Source organism: Nestor notabilis, unplaced genomic scaffold (assembly GCF_000696875.1).
Source record: "Nestor notabilis isolate BGI_N333 unplaced genomic scaffold, ASM69687v1 scaffold10451, whole genome shotgun sequence".
In the NCBI taxonomy this organism is placed as follows: Eukaryota; Metazoa; Chordata; class Aves; order Psittaciformes; family Psittacidae; genus Nestor; species Nestor notabilis.
Window position 1 is genome coordinate 10,083 of NW_009913354.1, and position 18,120 is coordinate 28,202.

General features: G+C 35.9%; 1 protein-coding gene across 1 annotated transcript in view; it reads right to left on the reverse strand.

Moving 5' to 3' along the window:
- Positions 1-1,914: 1,914 nt before the first annotated feature.
- The window catches only part of CCDC171 (coiled-coil domain containing 171), a gene marked incomplete at its 3' end in the record, with an annotated part of 86,363 nt that continues 70,157 nt past the window's right edge, over positions 1,915-18,120 (reverse strand). Inside the window, exon 16 of the mRNA XM_010023169.1 lies at positions 1,915-2,067. Coding sequence (XP_010021471.1) covers positions 1,915-2,067 — 153 coding nt within the window. The remainder of the gene's footprint in view (positions 2,068-18,120) is intronic.

An 18,120-nucleotide genomic window follows, 5' to 3' on the forward strand; every position in this document is an offset into this window, starting at 1 on the left:
CCAGATACCCAAGCAAAGTCATTACTCCATTTCAAATAATCAAGCAAAAAAGTTTGTTCTACTCTTTTACTACAGAAATAAATTTAGTCCAAACTTTATTCCTTAAAATCAGAACAGAACAGCATTGGTAGAAACTTCAATGTTGATCGCTCCTGAAAGCTGTGAAGGCTGAAGTCATGCTTGATGCAACTTATCCAAATATTAGGGGCAAGGTTTACAGAAGACCAAACTATACTACAAGATATATCACAAGCACACTTTTTTAAATTGAAACTTGAACATGTATAATTCTAATTTTTTTGCCTTTACATTAGAATTCTAACCCACTTTCTATTAATGCTTATGCTTTGGTTTAAATTAAACTGCATCTAAAGGAAGAATTATTCTTTTCCCTAGAGGTTTGTATAGGAAGGCAAACAGATCCTACTACAATGCAGAAAGTATCATCTTTACATTGATACTAAAGGCAGACACAAATTACTCTAAAAGCACTGTATTTAACCACAGGCATCGGAGATGGCAGAGCAAGGTATTTGTTTTCACTGTAACATATCAAGTCACTGTATAACCCTTTATAGGCAGGACTAGCATAACTTTGCTAAAAACTCTCTCAACCCAAATGAAGCAAACCTCACTGCACAAGTTTGGCAGACTTCCCAATCCTTAGTACACAAGTGGTCAACTTGATTTAAACAACAAAACCAATCATAACAGGCAAAGGAGCAACCCAATTACACTGGGCACAGGCTCAGCAGGACACATGTAAACCTAGTAAAAAACATAAAATAAGCCTGGGTGGAGGAGAAAAGAAGCAATTTCAGTGAAGCTATTTCATTTAGTTTCTTAGAAAGGTTGTGCAGCCACAAATAAAACTTTCATTCAACTCTGAAAACTGAAATTCAGCACTGATTACTATGTTTTCTATTTGCAATAATTTCCCATTGTACTGATCCAGTATGGAAGCAGAATAAGAAATTAATGTAATTCTGTTGGAAACAACCAAAGCCACAACCACAGTCTTAGAATATACATTTGCTATTGTGTTTATGTAATTTGCATTAGTGACGGCTCTCTTCTTACTGATCTTTTATTTCAAAAAGACAAACATCCTCATTTGTTTTATGATCCTTTTTTTTACAAGAATAAAAGAAGAGAAAGGAGGAAGGAGAGGAGAACAGAAAAAAACCCCACAGAACACCAAAACATTACCAAAAAACAAACACACCTCCAAAATTTTCTCTACATAGAAAAGTAAAGAAAGATGGAGAAGAAATACATTAAGTGTATGCAAGTTGCACAGCTTACACAGTCTCATTCTAGACATACTTGGCTACATAATTATGACAGTTTATATGTCTGGCCTCCAGCCTGTGGGACACAAATACATCTGCATTCAGTAATCCCCCTAGAGAGAGCTCTCAGATCTGAAGAATCACCTTATTAGCCTTAAAAAACTCCAAGTATCTTTGTAGGAAACAAAAATTATTTCTGAAATTGGATTTTAACCTTGTAACTTTAGCAAGAAGTATTATTCACAACCACTATTGTTTAAAAAACCCCCATCACGTCTCCTAACATTTTGTTTACGTGCACAGTTAATAATATTCTGTTTTAACCATTCACTGTACTGTCAAAACCCAAGAAATCACTATGTATAATTTTCCAGTGACAGCAGCAATGAATAGGTCCTTGTAGAAGATACAGTAGTAAAATTAATCCTCATGTTAACTTTTACCACCCCCTTTCTCTTCTGTTAAAGTCTCAGAAGGTTTCTATTGACACAAATTTTATTGCTCTATTATGTTTATAATGAAATATTATTGAATTTCCCTAAAGATACTCTGCAGCATGAAGGGAGATGCTGGCTAGGAAACCACAGCCAAATGACAAAAACTAACTGAAAAGCAGGCTTACCAATTGCAGGTTCTCATTTTCATGAAGACAAGCTGTTTCGATCTTGGACTTTGGGGCTGCAGTGTGAAGCTGATGAGATGCTGGTTCTCTCAGTAACATGTCAATTCTGGAACTTGCAAGCTGGTAGACATCCATAAAACTTTTAACCATGGCCTTTAAAAAGTAAAATAAATCATCAGTGCCAGGCAGGCTGTATTTAAATGACAAATAGCATACATCCAAATTCATTACAGAAGACCTAACTTTTATTAATCAGAGAAATGAAACAAAGGTTAGAAGGCAGGCAAAAATTCAGCATCAGGACTTGAACATGAAAAAGGTCTAACATGGGATATTGTGTTCCTTTCAAAAATCTTAAACAGCATTAAAGAAAAGCAAATTACAGTGCACACTAATTAGAAGGTGTTTTGACGAGCTGTTTTCAAATATGCAGTACTGCACTGAGCAGCTGATGATACCATTTTCGTTGTATTTAAATACAAGATGCAGTGCAAGTTCAAAGTTTACAGAGAATCAATACACCGTTACAGGTAAATGTTCATACTTCCAAAGTAAGTCGAGTTACTAATCCTCCCACTTCACGCCAAAAAAAAATTAATCTGTGAGAAACAAAAGAAACACAGTAAAGCTGAAGACCTCTGAAAGTAAATAATCTGATTACAATATAGCTGGGAAAATATAATTGTTTTCGTGTATATAGCAGAAGAATGTCCCAACTGTGTAATATTGATCAGACTGATAATAAAGTTAGCAGCACAAGAGAGTACAAATGATTTGGCAGTACTGGTAACTTTGTACCTATACTAAACAGTGTCACGCTGGTGAGATTATTGGTCTTCTTTACAAATGATTAAACCCATTTTATAAATTATAGTTTTCCCTTCTGAAATGACCTGTGGTGAGTTTCTACTGTAAGAACATACTACACATAATACAAAATTGACCTTTTGAATCTAAGTCTGTGGTACAGGCAGAAATAAACTAGTACCTCAAATAGGCATTTGCAAAGATTTTTACTGTTTTCCTTTGTTCTCAAACATACTACTGTTTTTCAGAATAAAAGGTTAATATAGCTGAAATCAATCAACTCATTTCATTGTCCAATGTAGAAAACAGCAGTGGCAAATTAACACCATCATACCTTTTCTCATCAGAAAGAATATCCAAAATGTGTTACATGCTATGGTACTAATCCTAAAAGTGTATTCACATAGCTCTGTAAGTCTGCTGCTGTCAGCTCTGACTCTGCTTTTAAAATTTTCCATCCACATTCAACGTGAGTAAAATGCTGTGGGTCTTAATACCAAGCAAGAATGTGGATGTATCTCACACCCCATATAAACATGCCTGAGAGTCTTCATATGGCGGTTGCCCACATGTTAAAAATCAGACAGATGTTGAAATAGGTCTATAGACTGGGCCTGTGACTCATAAACAAGGATTGTATCAATGCGTTATAACAAGCTGTGTCTCAAATCTCATCGAAAAATATCTTACATGTTCCTTTGGTTACTTCCCACAGAATATTTCACTGAACTAGAAATGATTCCTTACCTTCCTTTTACCTCTGTTACCACAAAGCTGGTGAAGCTACTAACTTATATCGCTTCATCCTACATGTTCAGAGCCAGTTGAAGCCCATGCAGTTATCTGAAACAGCAGTTACCAACTTGCTGCTCAACTCAACTATTTCACCTTGTTTAACGAGCTTGAAATTTTCAATTTAGGAAAAATGCGTTAATTTGCAAGCTTATTTTCAGACACGGCAAATATTTTTCCTAAGACATTTAGATTTTTTTTCAGTCCAGAAGGAAGCAATTTGTCAGCTTGTCAATTGTTTATCAATTCATTACTGACATGAAGGGTAGCATTTATACACCCATAGGTATATGCGTTGTTCCATTGTATCCCAACTCCCTAGCAAAGAGTCAGGGTCAGTTTCTCTCATTCAGACCAGGTTAGGAAAAATAGTATGTTTGAGTCAATCTTCCAACATGCAATCCTTGAGTAATGAGTGTGCAGAACATTTATTCTAAATGCAGCTGGAGGAAGGCAAATACTCTGGATTTTTGAAGTGCCACTGGAAGGCATTCATTTATATATGATTTTACATAACTCATGTTCATCTCAGATTAACTCACAGATCTGTTTTCCACAAGAGAGAAGTTCCACTTATTAGAAAGCTTAATACATGGGGAATGGGCATAGAACCTGGTCTTTTGTATGTTACAAGATCTATCACATATGATTAAACACATCTTTAAAGGAGTTCAGCATTTTAATTTAGAACCCTAATTGCACATTACAGAACCAACTGCAGTTCTGGAAACTGTTCCATGATCAACCAAATCTGCTAAGAAGGAGTGGGTTTTTTTGTTTCAAAGTTTATGTAACAATAAGACGTATACATAGTTTTAAGGTGTCTTATTGTTATGTATACTTAAGCAAACCTCCTGATTAATTTTTCTAGCATGAAATTTGTCATTCATACACATCTGCTGGATCTGCATTTATATGAGCACTTCTGGGTTTGAATGTGTTCGTAATACCATTACATGAAAACCTGGAACAGAAAAAACAAAAATTTGTCTTCCATTACAATATAAATGTTTTAAAAATATGAATCAGAAAATTACTTCTGTTCAGAAAGGCCAGATGTTGTGTTTCCTGAAACATCACAGGAACCAATATTGTTGCAACTCAGATCACTTTTAAAGTTAAAACTTTTTCAGACAGATGAGTATTACAGGCAAAGTAGTGGATAGAAGGAGGCCACAACAACAGTGAGGCTGAAGAACACTAATTTCTAAACATTACTGACTCCAGGTGTCCCTGCCTGAGCAGGGGGTTTGGACCAGATGACCTCCAGAAGTCACTTCCAACCTCAAACAGTCTGTAATTCTGTGATTACAAAGTCTTCATAAGGATGGAACATGATGCAAGTTAATAATAGTTTAAATTTACATAGGACTGTCAATTTTAAGAACAGATACTGTAATTAATTACTTTGCATTAAACAAAGAAAAAGACAAATTAATCAGACAGCCAAATGGCTTTTTTTTCAGTGACCTCTTCCCTTTCCCTTTACTCCACGCAATGCCTTATTTTACAAAGGATCTCACTGTTATTTAAAGTTCTACATCACATGCTACTGATATGGGAGATGCAAATTATCATGGCAGTAGTGTTTTCAATTTTGAAAGTGTCTTCAATGTAAGGCGACCCATGCTCCAACATTAGTTAAGGCACAGACAGCTTCATGAAAACAAATGCCCAAGTTATATTTTCAAATACAACTTTCAATGGGCAAGTTTAAATACTTCTAGGGATCTTTAAAAACGGGTATTTGCACATTTAAAATATTATCTCCTTCTAGAAAATTCCTATTATGATCTTAACAATTCAAGCAATTTAACAATCTTTTAATTCAAAGCAAATCACAAAATACTGAAAAACTCAGGTTAGTGCTATTTACATGATATGAACAAACCCAAACTATCCCACGATTCTATTTGAAATTTCAGATTCTTATTTATTTAGAAACTGGGACTCTGAAGATTCTGAGAACTGCACACCTGGCCGTTTCTCCTGCTTGTTTCTCCAGCTTGTAAAAACAAGGCCAGCTTGTAAAAACTGAACCATTGCAAAACCATATTTGTGCATAATCATCTACGAATACTCCAATACCCTGAATGTATGTAGATAAGCATGTAAATAGATAAAAGATAATACACATAAAATTCAATAAAAAAATATACATGTTTTAAGTTAACAGATAAGGTTTATTTCAAAGCAGCCGTAAGGAAGAAGGTCCTTATGACCTGTTCAAAGACATCCCATCTGTAATACTAGGGTACACATAAAAAGTTCTGGCTTAAGCTTGATAGATTCAGACTGATGAAGCTGAGAAACCTGAATTAAAAGTAAAAGTGGGACAAACTAATCTGATGCTATTTATAAACTACAAACCATTGAACTGCAATGCAAAATAGCAAAATTTAAGCTGTGTCTTCCCTCTCCAGATTAATCTTTAAAAGGACTGAGAACACTTAACATCAGAGACAGTCCTCCAGAGGACATGTAAACCCAATTTCTTCTAATTCCATCTATGTCCTTTTGAATAACCAATTGTTCACTTGTTCTCTACATCATTTCTAGTACAAGTAATTTTAAGGTGCACAGTGCTACAGGTGCTTTAAAATGGCTTTTACATATGGCTATAAAACAAGACTGGAAGACTCCAAGCATCAAGAGTATTTTATTCAATGTCAGAATGGCTAATACTGCCAAATTACACACCAGTCTTTAAGGAATATGAAATAGAAATATAAACCTTTTTTTAAAATTAATTCATGAAATTCAAAGGTTACTTGAACTTCAGCTGTTCTCAGTTCAGTTATAGTAGAAACATATGACAAGTAATATACAGATCAGCATATGCAAATTATCAGAAGACCTCTCATCAAAGTTTTAATGTATTTATTATACATTATAAAACCAGCATTTTTAATTTCCAATTAAAACACTGTGCATGTTGTCGCCCTTGCCCTCAGTGCTTGGCTAATCAGAACAAATACAGTTCAAAACAATCTTTATTTGGATTATGAATTATAAATAAGTGTGGATGGAAGTTTCCATTTAAAGTTTTGGGCTATTCTGAAGCTACAAAAATAAAATAAAATACCAAGTGATTAAGAGTTAGGCTTTTTATTTTTATATCCATGTTATTTAGTTAACTCAGTATCTTACTGGGCCTACTGTTATCATAGAACTGTATCTCCTGTTTAGAAGGAACAAAACTAAAGCAAGGACTCCTTATGTGAAGTGATGCTTATTAGAAGGTATCAAAGAGATACGAAATGAGCAGCCTGACAAAATGATCATTGAGTTAGTAACATCAGATGCAGGAGCCAGAATAACAAGACCATCTACTTTACACGGTGTACTTTCTCCCTTCAGGAAAAGAAAGAATGTCAGCAGGTAGTAAATTTACTTACAGGCGATACATAGAAAAAGATGGACATCAGAAGAATGAACGATTAACTCCAGTGTAACAAAGTGCTTAGAAGAGAATTTGAAAAGACTGAGAATTTCACTTAAGGTACAGAATCTGGCTGAAGTTAAGTTCAGGCAAAAGCAACTGGTGAGAAAACAAAACTCAACAAAAAGCAACTGGTGAGAAAACAAACCTCAACAGACTGGAGTTCTGCATGGTTAATGGATAACCTATAGAATGCCTGCCATTACTGCCTTGCTTCAAAATGACATAAACAAGATTAGTTACAACAAGTTCAGAAAACAATTATTTTTGTTTTCAGAAGTAAGATTTCAGGATACTTATATTTAAGACCTATATTTGGGGAAGAAAGGCTTAAAATTCATTTCCCCCATACATTTTAGCATTTGAAAACCCATTCTGGCTGCCTTGACCCATAGACCAAAATGTCTAGTGGCATCAGTGGAGGATGTAAATACAGCAGCTTCTCAGGCATCAGAAAAACCCTCAAGGGAAACAGCATTCAGCAAAATTGCACTTTTGCAGCTGTTTGGCACTTCTTTAATGATCTATTCTCCTTGTATCTCATTTCAACACTAAACTTTTTGTTCAGTTCCATTCAAGCGTGGCATGCACAATTTAAATGTGCCAAAAAGCAGGTCAGTTCTGTTACAACTTTTTTTTCTTTCCAACAAAAGCTGACTCAGTGCCACACACGGGACCTAACTCTATCCCCTTCGCTTCAATAACAATTACTTTACCCCTGTAGGTCTCAGAGGATAGCCCAAGGGAATGAAGCTCTAAATAAAAGGCTAGATTCTCTGCAAGAGGTAATGACATGACTTCCTACAAGAAAATTGAAAAGGGAGCATTGAAATTGACAGAGACTGAAGGGAAAGTGCTTCTACTAGAAACCACCACAGATGGGCATAGCAACAATTGCCATTAAAATTATGACAGAGTGTACGAGTTTCAAAAATAACACTGATATTCTAGAAACTGATAAATTATGACCAATGTGTTTGTTGGTATGATCAGGTAGAAAGCATCCTGAGAATTCTATAGCAAGGGAAATCTCTCTGGAGCATGCAAGCGAAATACCACTTAATAGAATTAAGGTATTGCAGATTTTTATAGGCCAATAATAAGTACATGCAAAAATTATTCTCTCTGATGCACAAAGCATAGGTGTATGCAAATTGTAAAGGAAAAAGAATCGCTGCCCCAAAGAACTTGTAGTTTAAGCCATAGCCGTGAGGAAAATGCTACCAATACATTATACCTCTTCCCATCCTCTTACACAGTCTTGATACAAAAAGAACATTTCATTCTGTAAGGGAGGAAGAGAATTTTCAAGTAAATAGTTCTGGTGAGAAAAAGATGGAAACTGAAAGAAGTTTCAGGTTGGTACCCTTCAGCTTTCTCTCGCCACGTATATTCTACACATGAATGAAAGAAAGAGAGACAGGTAGTCACTGAAAACAGTAAAAAGTCCACATTAAAGTGCCTCATCTGTGAGCATGAAAATCTGCTTGGAGTGAGCACAGTATATTACCATTGATGAGAAGAACTAAACAGCAGCAGTCACAACAGAAAAGTCAGGATGCAGTTTTATTAAGAAAACGGCAGTGTCCCATCACACATTCAGTCTTAAGGAAAAACAACAGAGTAAAACTTCTCATCACAATCCAGGAGAAATACCAGTGAAAGTACAAGCTGCCTGTGTCTGGATGGTGTTGCTTTTGGTCTACTGGAATGACATCTTGGAAGCAGAAAAGATGTACAAAAGATGAAGTACAGAATTCTGTTTTCACAACCAAATTCATAGCAGTAAAATCCATTTTAAAAAGCATATTCTTTCTCATTTTTAAGGGACTCCTATATATTTATAGGAAATCTTATGTAAGAAAATCTATTTTTAGAGATAAATGTTTCTTAAACACTACGTCCTAACTGTCCGAAATCTAATGTATTACTTATATGTGTATGAGAGCAATTTAAGAAGGGGAGAGAAGCAGACATTAATCTATCAAGTTACTAAATAGGAAAATCTGGAGCAACTTCCCATTGAGGTAAATGTAAAATCTGAAAAACTCTTGTTCTTCTGGAATACTGTTCACAAGCTATCCAACATCAGTACCTAACTCGACTATTTGCCAAAATAGTAGTAACAATGACTTTACTGCAAATTAAAATTTTTTTTCTATTGGTTTTAAAGAGTCCTCTATTAACTAAGACCAATTTCAATTATTTTAGTAAAGAAATATGCTTTACAGACACACGGATGCTACTGAGACTTACGAATCTTCTTAGAAACTTATTAAAAAATACCAGTTTACTTTTAATCAGTGTAGAAGAAGCCTGTCGCTGACTCCAACAGAAGAAAACTATTACCCACAAACTCCGGGTTGACATTTCTTTAACATTTTGTCTATAGCTATGAAGAGATATAGATTATTCCTTTTTGGCCACAAGAAGCAGCTTTTCAATTTTAGATTAAAACATTCTCACACTGAATTAGATAAAATATTTGACATGTGGTTAGAAAGGGGAAGTGTGTCCACTTTGTATTTTCCATGCAAAGAAGATGAAAACAACCTATTCTGTAGTTGCCATTTATTAGGAGAGACAAAGGTACCTTCTGGCAGGCTTAGTCAATATGACAACTGCAATCATGTGGCTCATACATAAAGAATCATTACTGAGTCTTAATCTTCATACCAGATTTTAGATGAATGCTCAAGTCTAACAGAGCCCAGGGGCTAGAAAACTGCACAATGTTTTGTGATACGTATAGTTACTTCATCTCCTTTGCTTTTCTTACAAAGTGCTCATGGTGGTGCTGCATTTTAATTCAATATGAATATGTCATCCTACATAAAGAAACATTTTGTAGTTTTGTAAGGAAACTTTAAAGTATACCTGTTAGGTTGGATAGCAAACTAATTTTTTTCATTTTGGCTTCCCACCAAACCATCAGTTATGTACACAAATCCATGATGCCAGCACAGGAAAAAGCACAAGTCAGTCTCTACGTGTAATGACCTAGAAAAGCTGAACTGCATTCCTCAGGTAAATGGGCACACCCTTAACCTAATGTCCACTGCTATACACTGGATGCACAGGTATTCTCCCTTTATTCTGCCTAAACTCAGATGTTAGTGAGACAACTTTGCTTCATTAATTCTTGGACTTCATCAGAATTTGTACTTAAAAAAAAAAAAAAAAAAAGGCTAGACTTTCAATCAAACTTGCTTTCAAGACCTGATTCATGCCATGAACATGTTTTATTAGAAATTTCAGGAAATTTAAAAGAGCACAGTACACCTACTACTGACCTTAATGACCACACACATTAGCACTCCTCTTTCCAAAGCAAAAGTTGGAGAATATTTGCAGTAATACTGCCAAAAGTGGTACTGACACCGAACTTGACAACTTGCTATCTTTAAGCTTAGTATGAAATAAAGAATATATTTTCCTCACGAAGTTTTCTTTTAACCATCATAGTCTGAGGAAGAAAAATGATTAAAATGATCCATCACCTTTGAATATCTAGTTCTTCTAACAACGGATGTACAGCTGAAGAAAACCCTTGCTGGGAAAAAAATGATTGTTTGTCTGTCTTTTTGGCATGTCATGTACCTAACAGATTAGCTCAGCTCAGAAATGTATAAATCCCAATCATACTTGCTAAAAGCTTCTGGATGACTGAGACTCCATTATACTGAAGCTTAGGCTTCTTTCATGCAAAAGGTCAACAAGCTAAGTGAGAAAACTTGAAAGACAAAGAGAAGAAGACACTAACTTTTCTGTTGGCAGAGCTCTGGTTGTCCCCATTAAAACCAGCAATTCAAAGACAAAAGTAATTACTTGATGAGCTTTCTTAGATAATATTTTGGAAGACACTGGTTTTCTGCTTTATCTTCAGCACTATATGTCTCTTCATTAAGCATAAATTTATAATCGGATTACAGAATAGGATTCGAATTATTAGGCTGGCAACTTGGCAAATAAGGAACAGGCTGTTATGGTCTATTCCCCTCTCTTGTCAAAAGTCAACAATTAGATCTAATTCCTTAGAAGCATTAGAGATAAAATGACTTTCTGAATTCTGTTTGTAAAACTGGATGCTTACAGCAACACTGAAAGGAAAAAACTAAGGAGGATAGGCACTGGTGAGATGAGTTTGCCTAGAGACATCAAATATTCTTCAACAATAGGATTAGAAGTAAAATACCCAATATCATAGGGTATCATAACTAGATTGAGAAAGCCCTTTTTATTCTTTCTTTTTTACTGGATTTGGTGATGAGTCGTAGGCGCTGTACCATTGTGCACTTAAGTGGTGACCCTAATGGTGGATCAACAAAAGCAGCTTCTTAACCAAGGATCCTCGGCTAGCCTAACTTATGAACACCCTTGAGGACAGCATTTTCTAACTACCTGTAATGTTAAGTGGTTACTACTTCCTTACCCATTTTTCAAAGCTAGACCAGTACTTGCAGTTGGGTAATTTATGAGCAACTGAGCCTATGGATGTTGGTAACATAGAGAAATCACTTCCACAGCTGACTAAACCTAGAAACTATAGATGATTTCTACTGGTTTTCACCTTCTTGTAGTTCAGAAATTAGGAAAGTAACCTGAAAAGAAACAAGGAGTGGCAAATGGTAGGTGATTATGACAGATGATGCCAAAGCAGAAGTATTTACTAACATTAATATACTAACATTAAATGAAGTAGTAGAAACCATTTTCAAAGCATACATAGAAAACAGTTTTTCAGGAAGTGTATACTTAACTTGCAAAAGTTCTTTCTACAAGTCATGTGAATGCTTGATTTTACATGGGTTCAAAAAGCAATGGGACAATAAACGGCTGTTGGATACAAAAATATGAATTTGTCTCTGTAGACATTCAAACCCACCTGAGCTTGTTGCTTTGTAACTTGCTCTAGTTGGCCCTGCCTTGGCTGGGGGATTAGACTAGGTGATCTCCAGATGTCCCTTCCAACCCTAATGATTCTGTGATTCTGAGTCTTCAGGAGGTCTTGAATTAAAATGGTGAAGGCTGAGAGAAATTCTGGAGACATTTTAGCACTGTTTATTATACTCTTTTTTTTCACCTTACCCTGTCCAACCTGTTTTTAAGCAGGGACAACAAGATTTGCTGTTATTCTATGTGCCCTCTAGGCATTAAATGTTTGTTCAGCCCCACAGTCTATTTCCCAAAGGAGCAAAATTTGCAGCAAGTCTCACAAGGAATAAATGCAGAACAAATAGAGCATCTAGGATAGTGACCTTTGCCAGCGTACAGACAAACATCACATTTTGACATGTAGGAGACTTGCTGCTCAAAACCTAGTCCTGTGGTCTTTGCAAGCATTTGTAAAAACTTCTGAATTTAACTTGTAATCTTTAGTTTGTGCAATATTAACTCATAAAAAAAAAGTTATTCTTTCGAGAATGTGAAACTGGATGGGGAGAAAGCCTGGCACTATATGCTGTTGCAATGACATGATGCTTTTTTTTCTCTCTAATCTCTCCATTTTGTATTTGTCAATTATGATAGAATCAGGAAGAAGGGAACCCACAAATTGGCGCTGGTATTAGAAAGAACACACCACCTGCCTCACATCAGAGAGAACTCACAACTGAAATATAGGCTTCAGGCATTAAATAAGTGTTGCAAGTTTGCCCCACAGGTGGAATGGGTGACTGTTTCCTCCTGATCTTTACTTCAGAATTGCATTTCTATCAAAAAAGAGATCATGATGTGGAAGCAATCCAAAGGAATTTCAGTATAAGTTCTATCAAGGTTCCAGGAGGATAAACAAATAGTAGCCTTTATATGGATATGATCTTTTTAAAAGCCAAGAAAGACTTTCCTTTGCAGGTAAACTTACCAATATGCAGGCTATGTATCCCTGTTATTCATGTTTACAAAACAGTTCCACATTCATCCTCTTTCCACTACTTTAGCATCCTCTCCATTTTCTCCCCACCCCCTAATTTGTTACTACGTTTTTGCTTCTAACAGGAAGAGACCATAATGAGGAAAGAGACCATAATTAAGGGAAAGTTAAAGAAGACTGTAATTAAACTGGGTACTGCAATGGACAAGTACTCATTAAAAATGAGTGCCCTACTTCAAGCATATTTGTCCTGGAAGACCTACAGCAATAGACCTTATCAATCCTAAGAATTTATGCTTTTCACAGTCCAATATAAGTGTTGGAACTTGTGACCTTAGGATTCTAGAAGCACACATCACTAGACCATCAATCAGTTCAGTAACAGAAAAATCAAGACAAGAGCTTCAAAGTAATTCATTCTGATTCCTGCAAGACAACAATTTAAAAAAGAAAATTTGCAGGTAACAACATATATGAATTTATGAGTCACAATTTACACACACATCCCCCTTTCCCTCCCCCTCCCCCTCGGAAAGAAACAAACTCCAAAATGATTTAGTGGCAAACTGGTAAAATTTGGTAAAAAAAAAAAAAAAAAAAACACAAACCAAAAAAAATACCAGGTTAACTTTTAATCCTTTCAAAACTTGACCTCTTCAAATTTTACTTCAGTGGTATGGCACTTGGGATGCTATCCCAATCTATTTCTTCAATATAGGACAACTGTGGAGTAACAGAATAGCCTGGGTTTTTTTGCTTAGTTTTATATTCTGAAAGGTTTACTGTGTTTTTCTTAATCCTTAAGTTGCATATTCATTGCCATATTTTCGTCTAACTGCTGTCACTTATATTGTCATGCAGAAGGGCAAATCAGGGTCAGTTTATGTAAGCGGCATCAATCTGAAAAACTTCATCACTCTTTATTTCAAGGCATTATGCAAAGAACGCTGACATTAAGAGAGTCTTACCTGACAGCAAACGAAATCAATCAGCAAATCCCTAAGCCATAATCTTGCTCAAGTTGTAGATAACCCTTCCTCTTCCAGGTCTTTAAATACAAGGCCCACCAAATGCAGTATCTAGGCAGAAATGTATCCCTTGATTTCATTACAAAACTCTTGCACTAATACAGTGCATTGTCTAATAATTTTTCTTTCTCTATAAGCTATCAATACGACTAATGGATGGAGTTATGTTTTATAATGATGGAATACTAAGCAATTAAGTGAAAAAATGCTGAAGAAAAGATTCAGCATTTGAAGAAGTTTCTTTTTTTAGTTTAAATGTAATTAAGAATAGAAAATAGTTTGATTCTGTTTCTGCTACTAAGGTATTTGTGTAATAAAGTCTATTGCCTTATTAACTTCTATTGCTTAAGACCCACTTGCTCAGCATTTCTTCTTAGTTCTTTAAATTAAAAGAACCAGTACAAAAAAAGTAAGACTCCAGACAATTCCTAATCTTTCACAGTATTCACTTCATGAATTCATTTTGTAACTCACATGATTATCAACAGTTTAACAGCTATGCTTCTGAAAGGGCTTATCTGTGTTACACGGTACACACTGCACACAATATCAAACAGTACAGTCACATCCAAGCTACACAGTGGTTATCTGGTAAAATCACTCCTTTTCTGAAGATTCTGTGAACAGATAATCCCATGCAATTCTGAAAGGATTTCTGAAGTAAGAAAAACTGCCTAACAAAAAAGGTGCTGTGAAAACTATATTTATTATTTTGTTATTGAACAGCTTTTAGGAGTCTGCCCTTGTTCACTAAGGCAGCTTTGGGTACATACTGAGATCACCATGTCTCTAGAGTAATTTTTCTCATAAAAGAATAGTGACTAGAAGTTAAGAAAGATGCTTTCTTCTATAAGATGCAGCAACCTGGTAACCAGCTGGAAAAAAAACAACCATGCCAGGATTACAAGCAGAAGCAAAACTAAATAAATAAACTTAAGACCATGTTTTACACAGCTCTTGCAGAGCTTTCTTACATTATCAGCACAGATCCTTCAAAAAAGATTAGTCACATGCAACAGATATAAATGTATGAAAAAGTGGACAAATGCAGATGGTTACATGATTGCTTGACAGGGTCAAGAAAGAAAGTTTTTCATTAAGAAAGGTTACTGAAAGGTTAAATTATTACATATTAGTATTGGCATTCAAGATAATCAGCAGCAGATCTTAACTGAAAAGTTTTTACAAGACTAATAGCGCGTATGAAAGAGGCTGGACAAGAGTTAGTAGTTTTACAGGCATGAAGAGACAGAAATATAAATTAATCAGTAATTGATTAATTGGTGATTACAGATACTGACTTTGATATTTACAGTTCCAGAGTCCCAAAGACTTAACAGAGTCGGGGTGCAATCAGTGCTCCAGCTAACTGGAAGCCTTTGAGAAGGTTCTTCATATAGTCTCTATTAGTTTATTGGAATGAAGAAAGGCAAGGAAAGAAACAAAAAAGTGAAAGGGTTGCTGAGAAAGTGAGGGAAAGAAGCTAATGATAAGAAGGGAGAAAATGAGGAGAAAGCAACGAAAGCCCATAGCGGACAGGGAGGAAAAGACTGCTAAAAGGAAAGCTGCGAAGAGGAGAGGAAGTTGAGAACACGGTTAACCCACAGAAAGGAGAAGGGGGTGAAATTCAAATTATAGAAGGAAAATTTCCAGCTTCACTGGCATTTTGAAGATGCCTCACTTTATGTTTTAAATGGTGTTTTGCTAACAAACATTAATGTTAAAGGAATCATAGTTAAACTAAATTATGCCAAAACGGCTCAGATACCAGATGAACACATTCAAGGAGATTAGAGTTCTTCATATTATGTCTCTTCAACCTGGTTATTCAGATTTTAATTAGAAGTTAATTATTGTTTCATAAGCCCTGCACCAACTTTATTTTGGACAAAATGAAGTTTCCAATAGGTTAGGATTCCAAGTCACCCCACTCCAATGAGCTTAAAACATTTACTTATTTATGAGTATTTGAACTCAAGGTGCAAGTGCAAAGTATCATTAAATTAATAAAGAATTGCTTTTCTCTTTAAGCAGTATATGGGAAGGCAGGTTTGTGGTCAGTTAAGCAGCAGCACATTTTGACACTAGGTAGGAAATTAGTCCTTTTGGAGAGGAGAAGAAAAGAGGGGTAGAGCAGCCCAGGTGCTGTTGATAGCAGCTCTTGAACTCCTGGAGAATAAAATAAAACATGGTTTTATTCAACAACAAGCAGCAGAGTCTGACTCTAGAGGAGCCAGCTTTCTGGCCTCTGTAATGTCCTGTGGGTGAAATGGTGGAAGTAAAAGGAAAACATTACAGGTGTTTGCATGTTGGGTGCACACATATATCTTCAAGACTCTATCTTCAAGATTCCCTTAAAAAGGTTTCTCCTTTCTGAAGTATTAAGAGGAAAAAGAACCAAAATCCCACAATTACTTGTTATTTTAACAGCTATGCCATTAAAAAAAAAAAAAAGGCTCGAAAACAGAAGTACAAGATTTGAAATACTAATAATTCAGTTTTCAACCAGCTACTCCACAATTAATTCACCCCATTAAGTCCTCATACCAGAAGTGATTTATGTTTGAAAGACTTGCCCTATGCAGAGGTTAAAATCTGATGACAGAAATATAACCTTACCTTTGAAATCACTTGCTTCCTCAATTTGGTAAGAATATTTTATTGACAAGTAAACTTGGGGAGGAGGAAGTGTTTATTATTTTGAGAAAAGTTATCAGCAGAATTATGCATATCTTTTACCTTCTAATCTATCAAGCATAAATCTGAAAGGAATGAACAAGTGAAAATAAATACAAAATTAAGAAGCTCCTAACACTTTAAACTACATTTATGTTTCCCAATTAATTAGAAAAAGTGGACCTACAACACAATCAGATAAAGCGTGACTAAATCATACATGAATACATAATTTACATAAAATAAATGGTAGGAACCTGCTCCTTCATAAATTTATGATTATATGCTAACACTGAAGATATGTCAGTACTTGACTGTATTACTACCACTACTATAAGCCTCTGTGTTACCACTTTTCACTTTTCATTTCAAAACACCTGAGAAATGCAAAGAAGTACATATAAATCCCACACAGACTTCCTAAACCTGCATGAACAGATGGACACATGCTGGAGATGGGGAAAGCAACACAGAGGGAGCGGTGGGGGAGAGAAGCTGAGAGAAGAGAGCTAGAGTCAGGGGGACAGTGTGGACAGAGAGAGTAAGAGACAGAGCAAGCGAGACAGCATGAGCAGGACAGCCACAGTGAGCACAAGAGAGGGGCACAGACTGGGAGAGAGCCGAGGCAGAGCAGCAGGCAGAGATGGACTGAAGGAAAGCACAAACACATGTACAACAGAGGCATCAGGCATGGCAGGGATAGCAAGAGCAACAGCAGCAGAGAGTGTGTGTGTATTGGCAGTGTGCACGCAGCAGTTAGTAAGTGTGCTGCACACATGCAGTGGAGAGCGTGCATATAGGGAGAGACAACCTGCAGCAGGAAATGAGAGCATGTGGCAGAGAAAGGGAAACAAAGAGTGGGAGACAAAAAAGACAAAGTGAAAATTATCCACCTCAAACCCACTTGGAGGAGAGAAAGCACATCACAAGTGATAGTACCTTTCAAAATTAAGGGAGAGCTTCGTAATGGAAAATACAGAATTTACCTACTCAAGTCCTTGGTTATAACAAACTAAAATTCTCTTAATATGCAAGGGATTCCCAACAGTCAGGGCAATCTTACATCTCAAGTGAAGAGCAGCACACAAAGAAATGCTTTCTCCCAAGACCCATAAATACCGACATCTACAGATACGTGTATATGCACCTCTTTTAAACAAGAACACTGCCTACAGTCTCATCTTCACATCTGCTATTTCATACACCACATAAATGCATTAAACATTCACATCCTCGTTAAAGTCACTTACAAAACTTGTCCATTTGGAAAAAAGCGCAATATCTCAAAAGGTAAAATGATGTGATTGCTATAGCTTTGAAACACCCTCACCTGGTATTTATCAAATATCAGTCCTGTGAAACAGCAACACAAGTTCATCTGTGAATACTGATTCTCTTCCAAACCAACAGCCAGAAGTCACATCATGTCCTTTAGCAAGCAGAGATTAGAGAAGGAAAAGGCCCACCATGCCAAATACTGACCAAAAGAAAGCACCACAAACTAATAAGGCCAATTAATAAAATATGCAAATGGAGACTTTCAAGACAGAGGTCAAGGCAGTTCCCATGACACAGAAAATGATTACTCT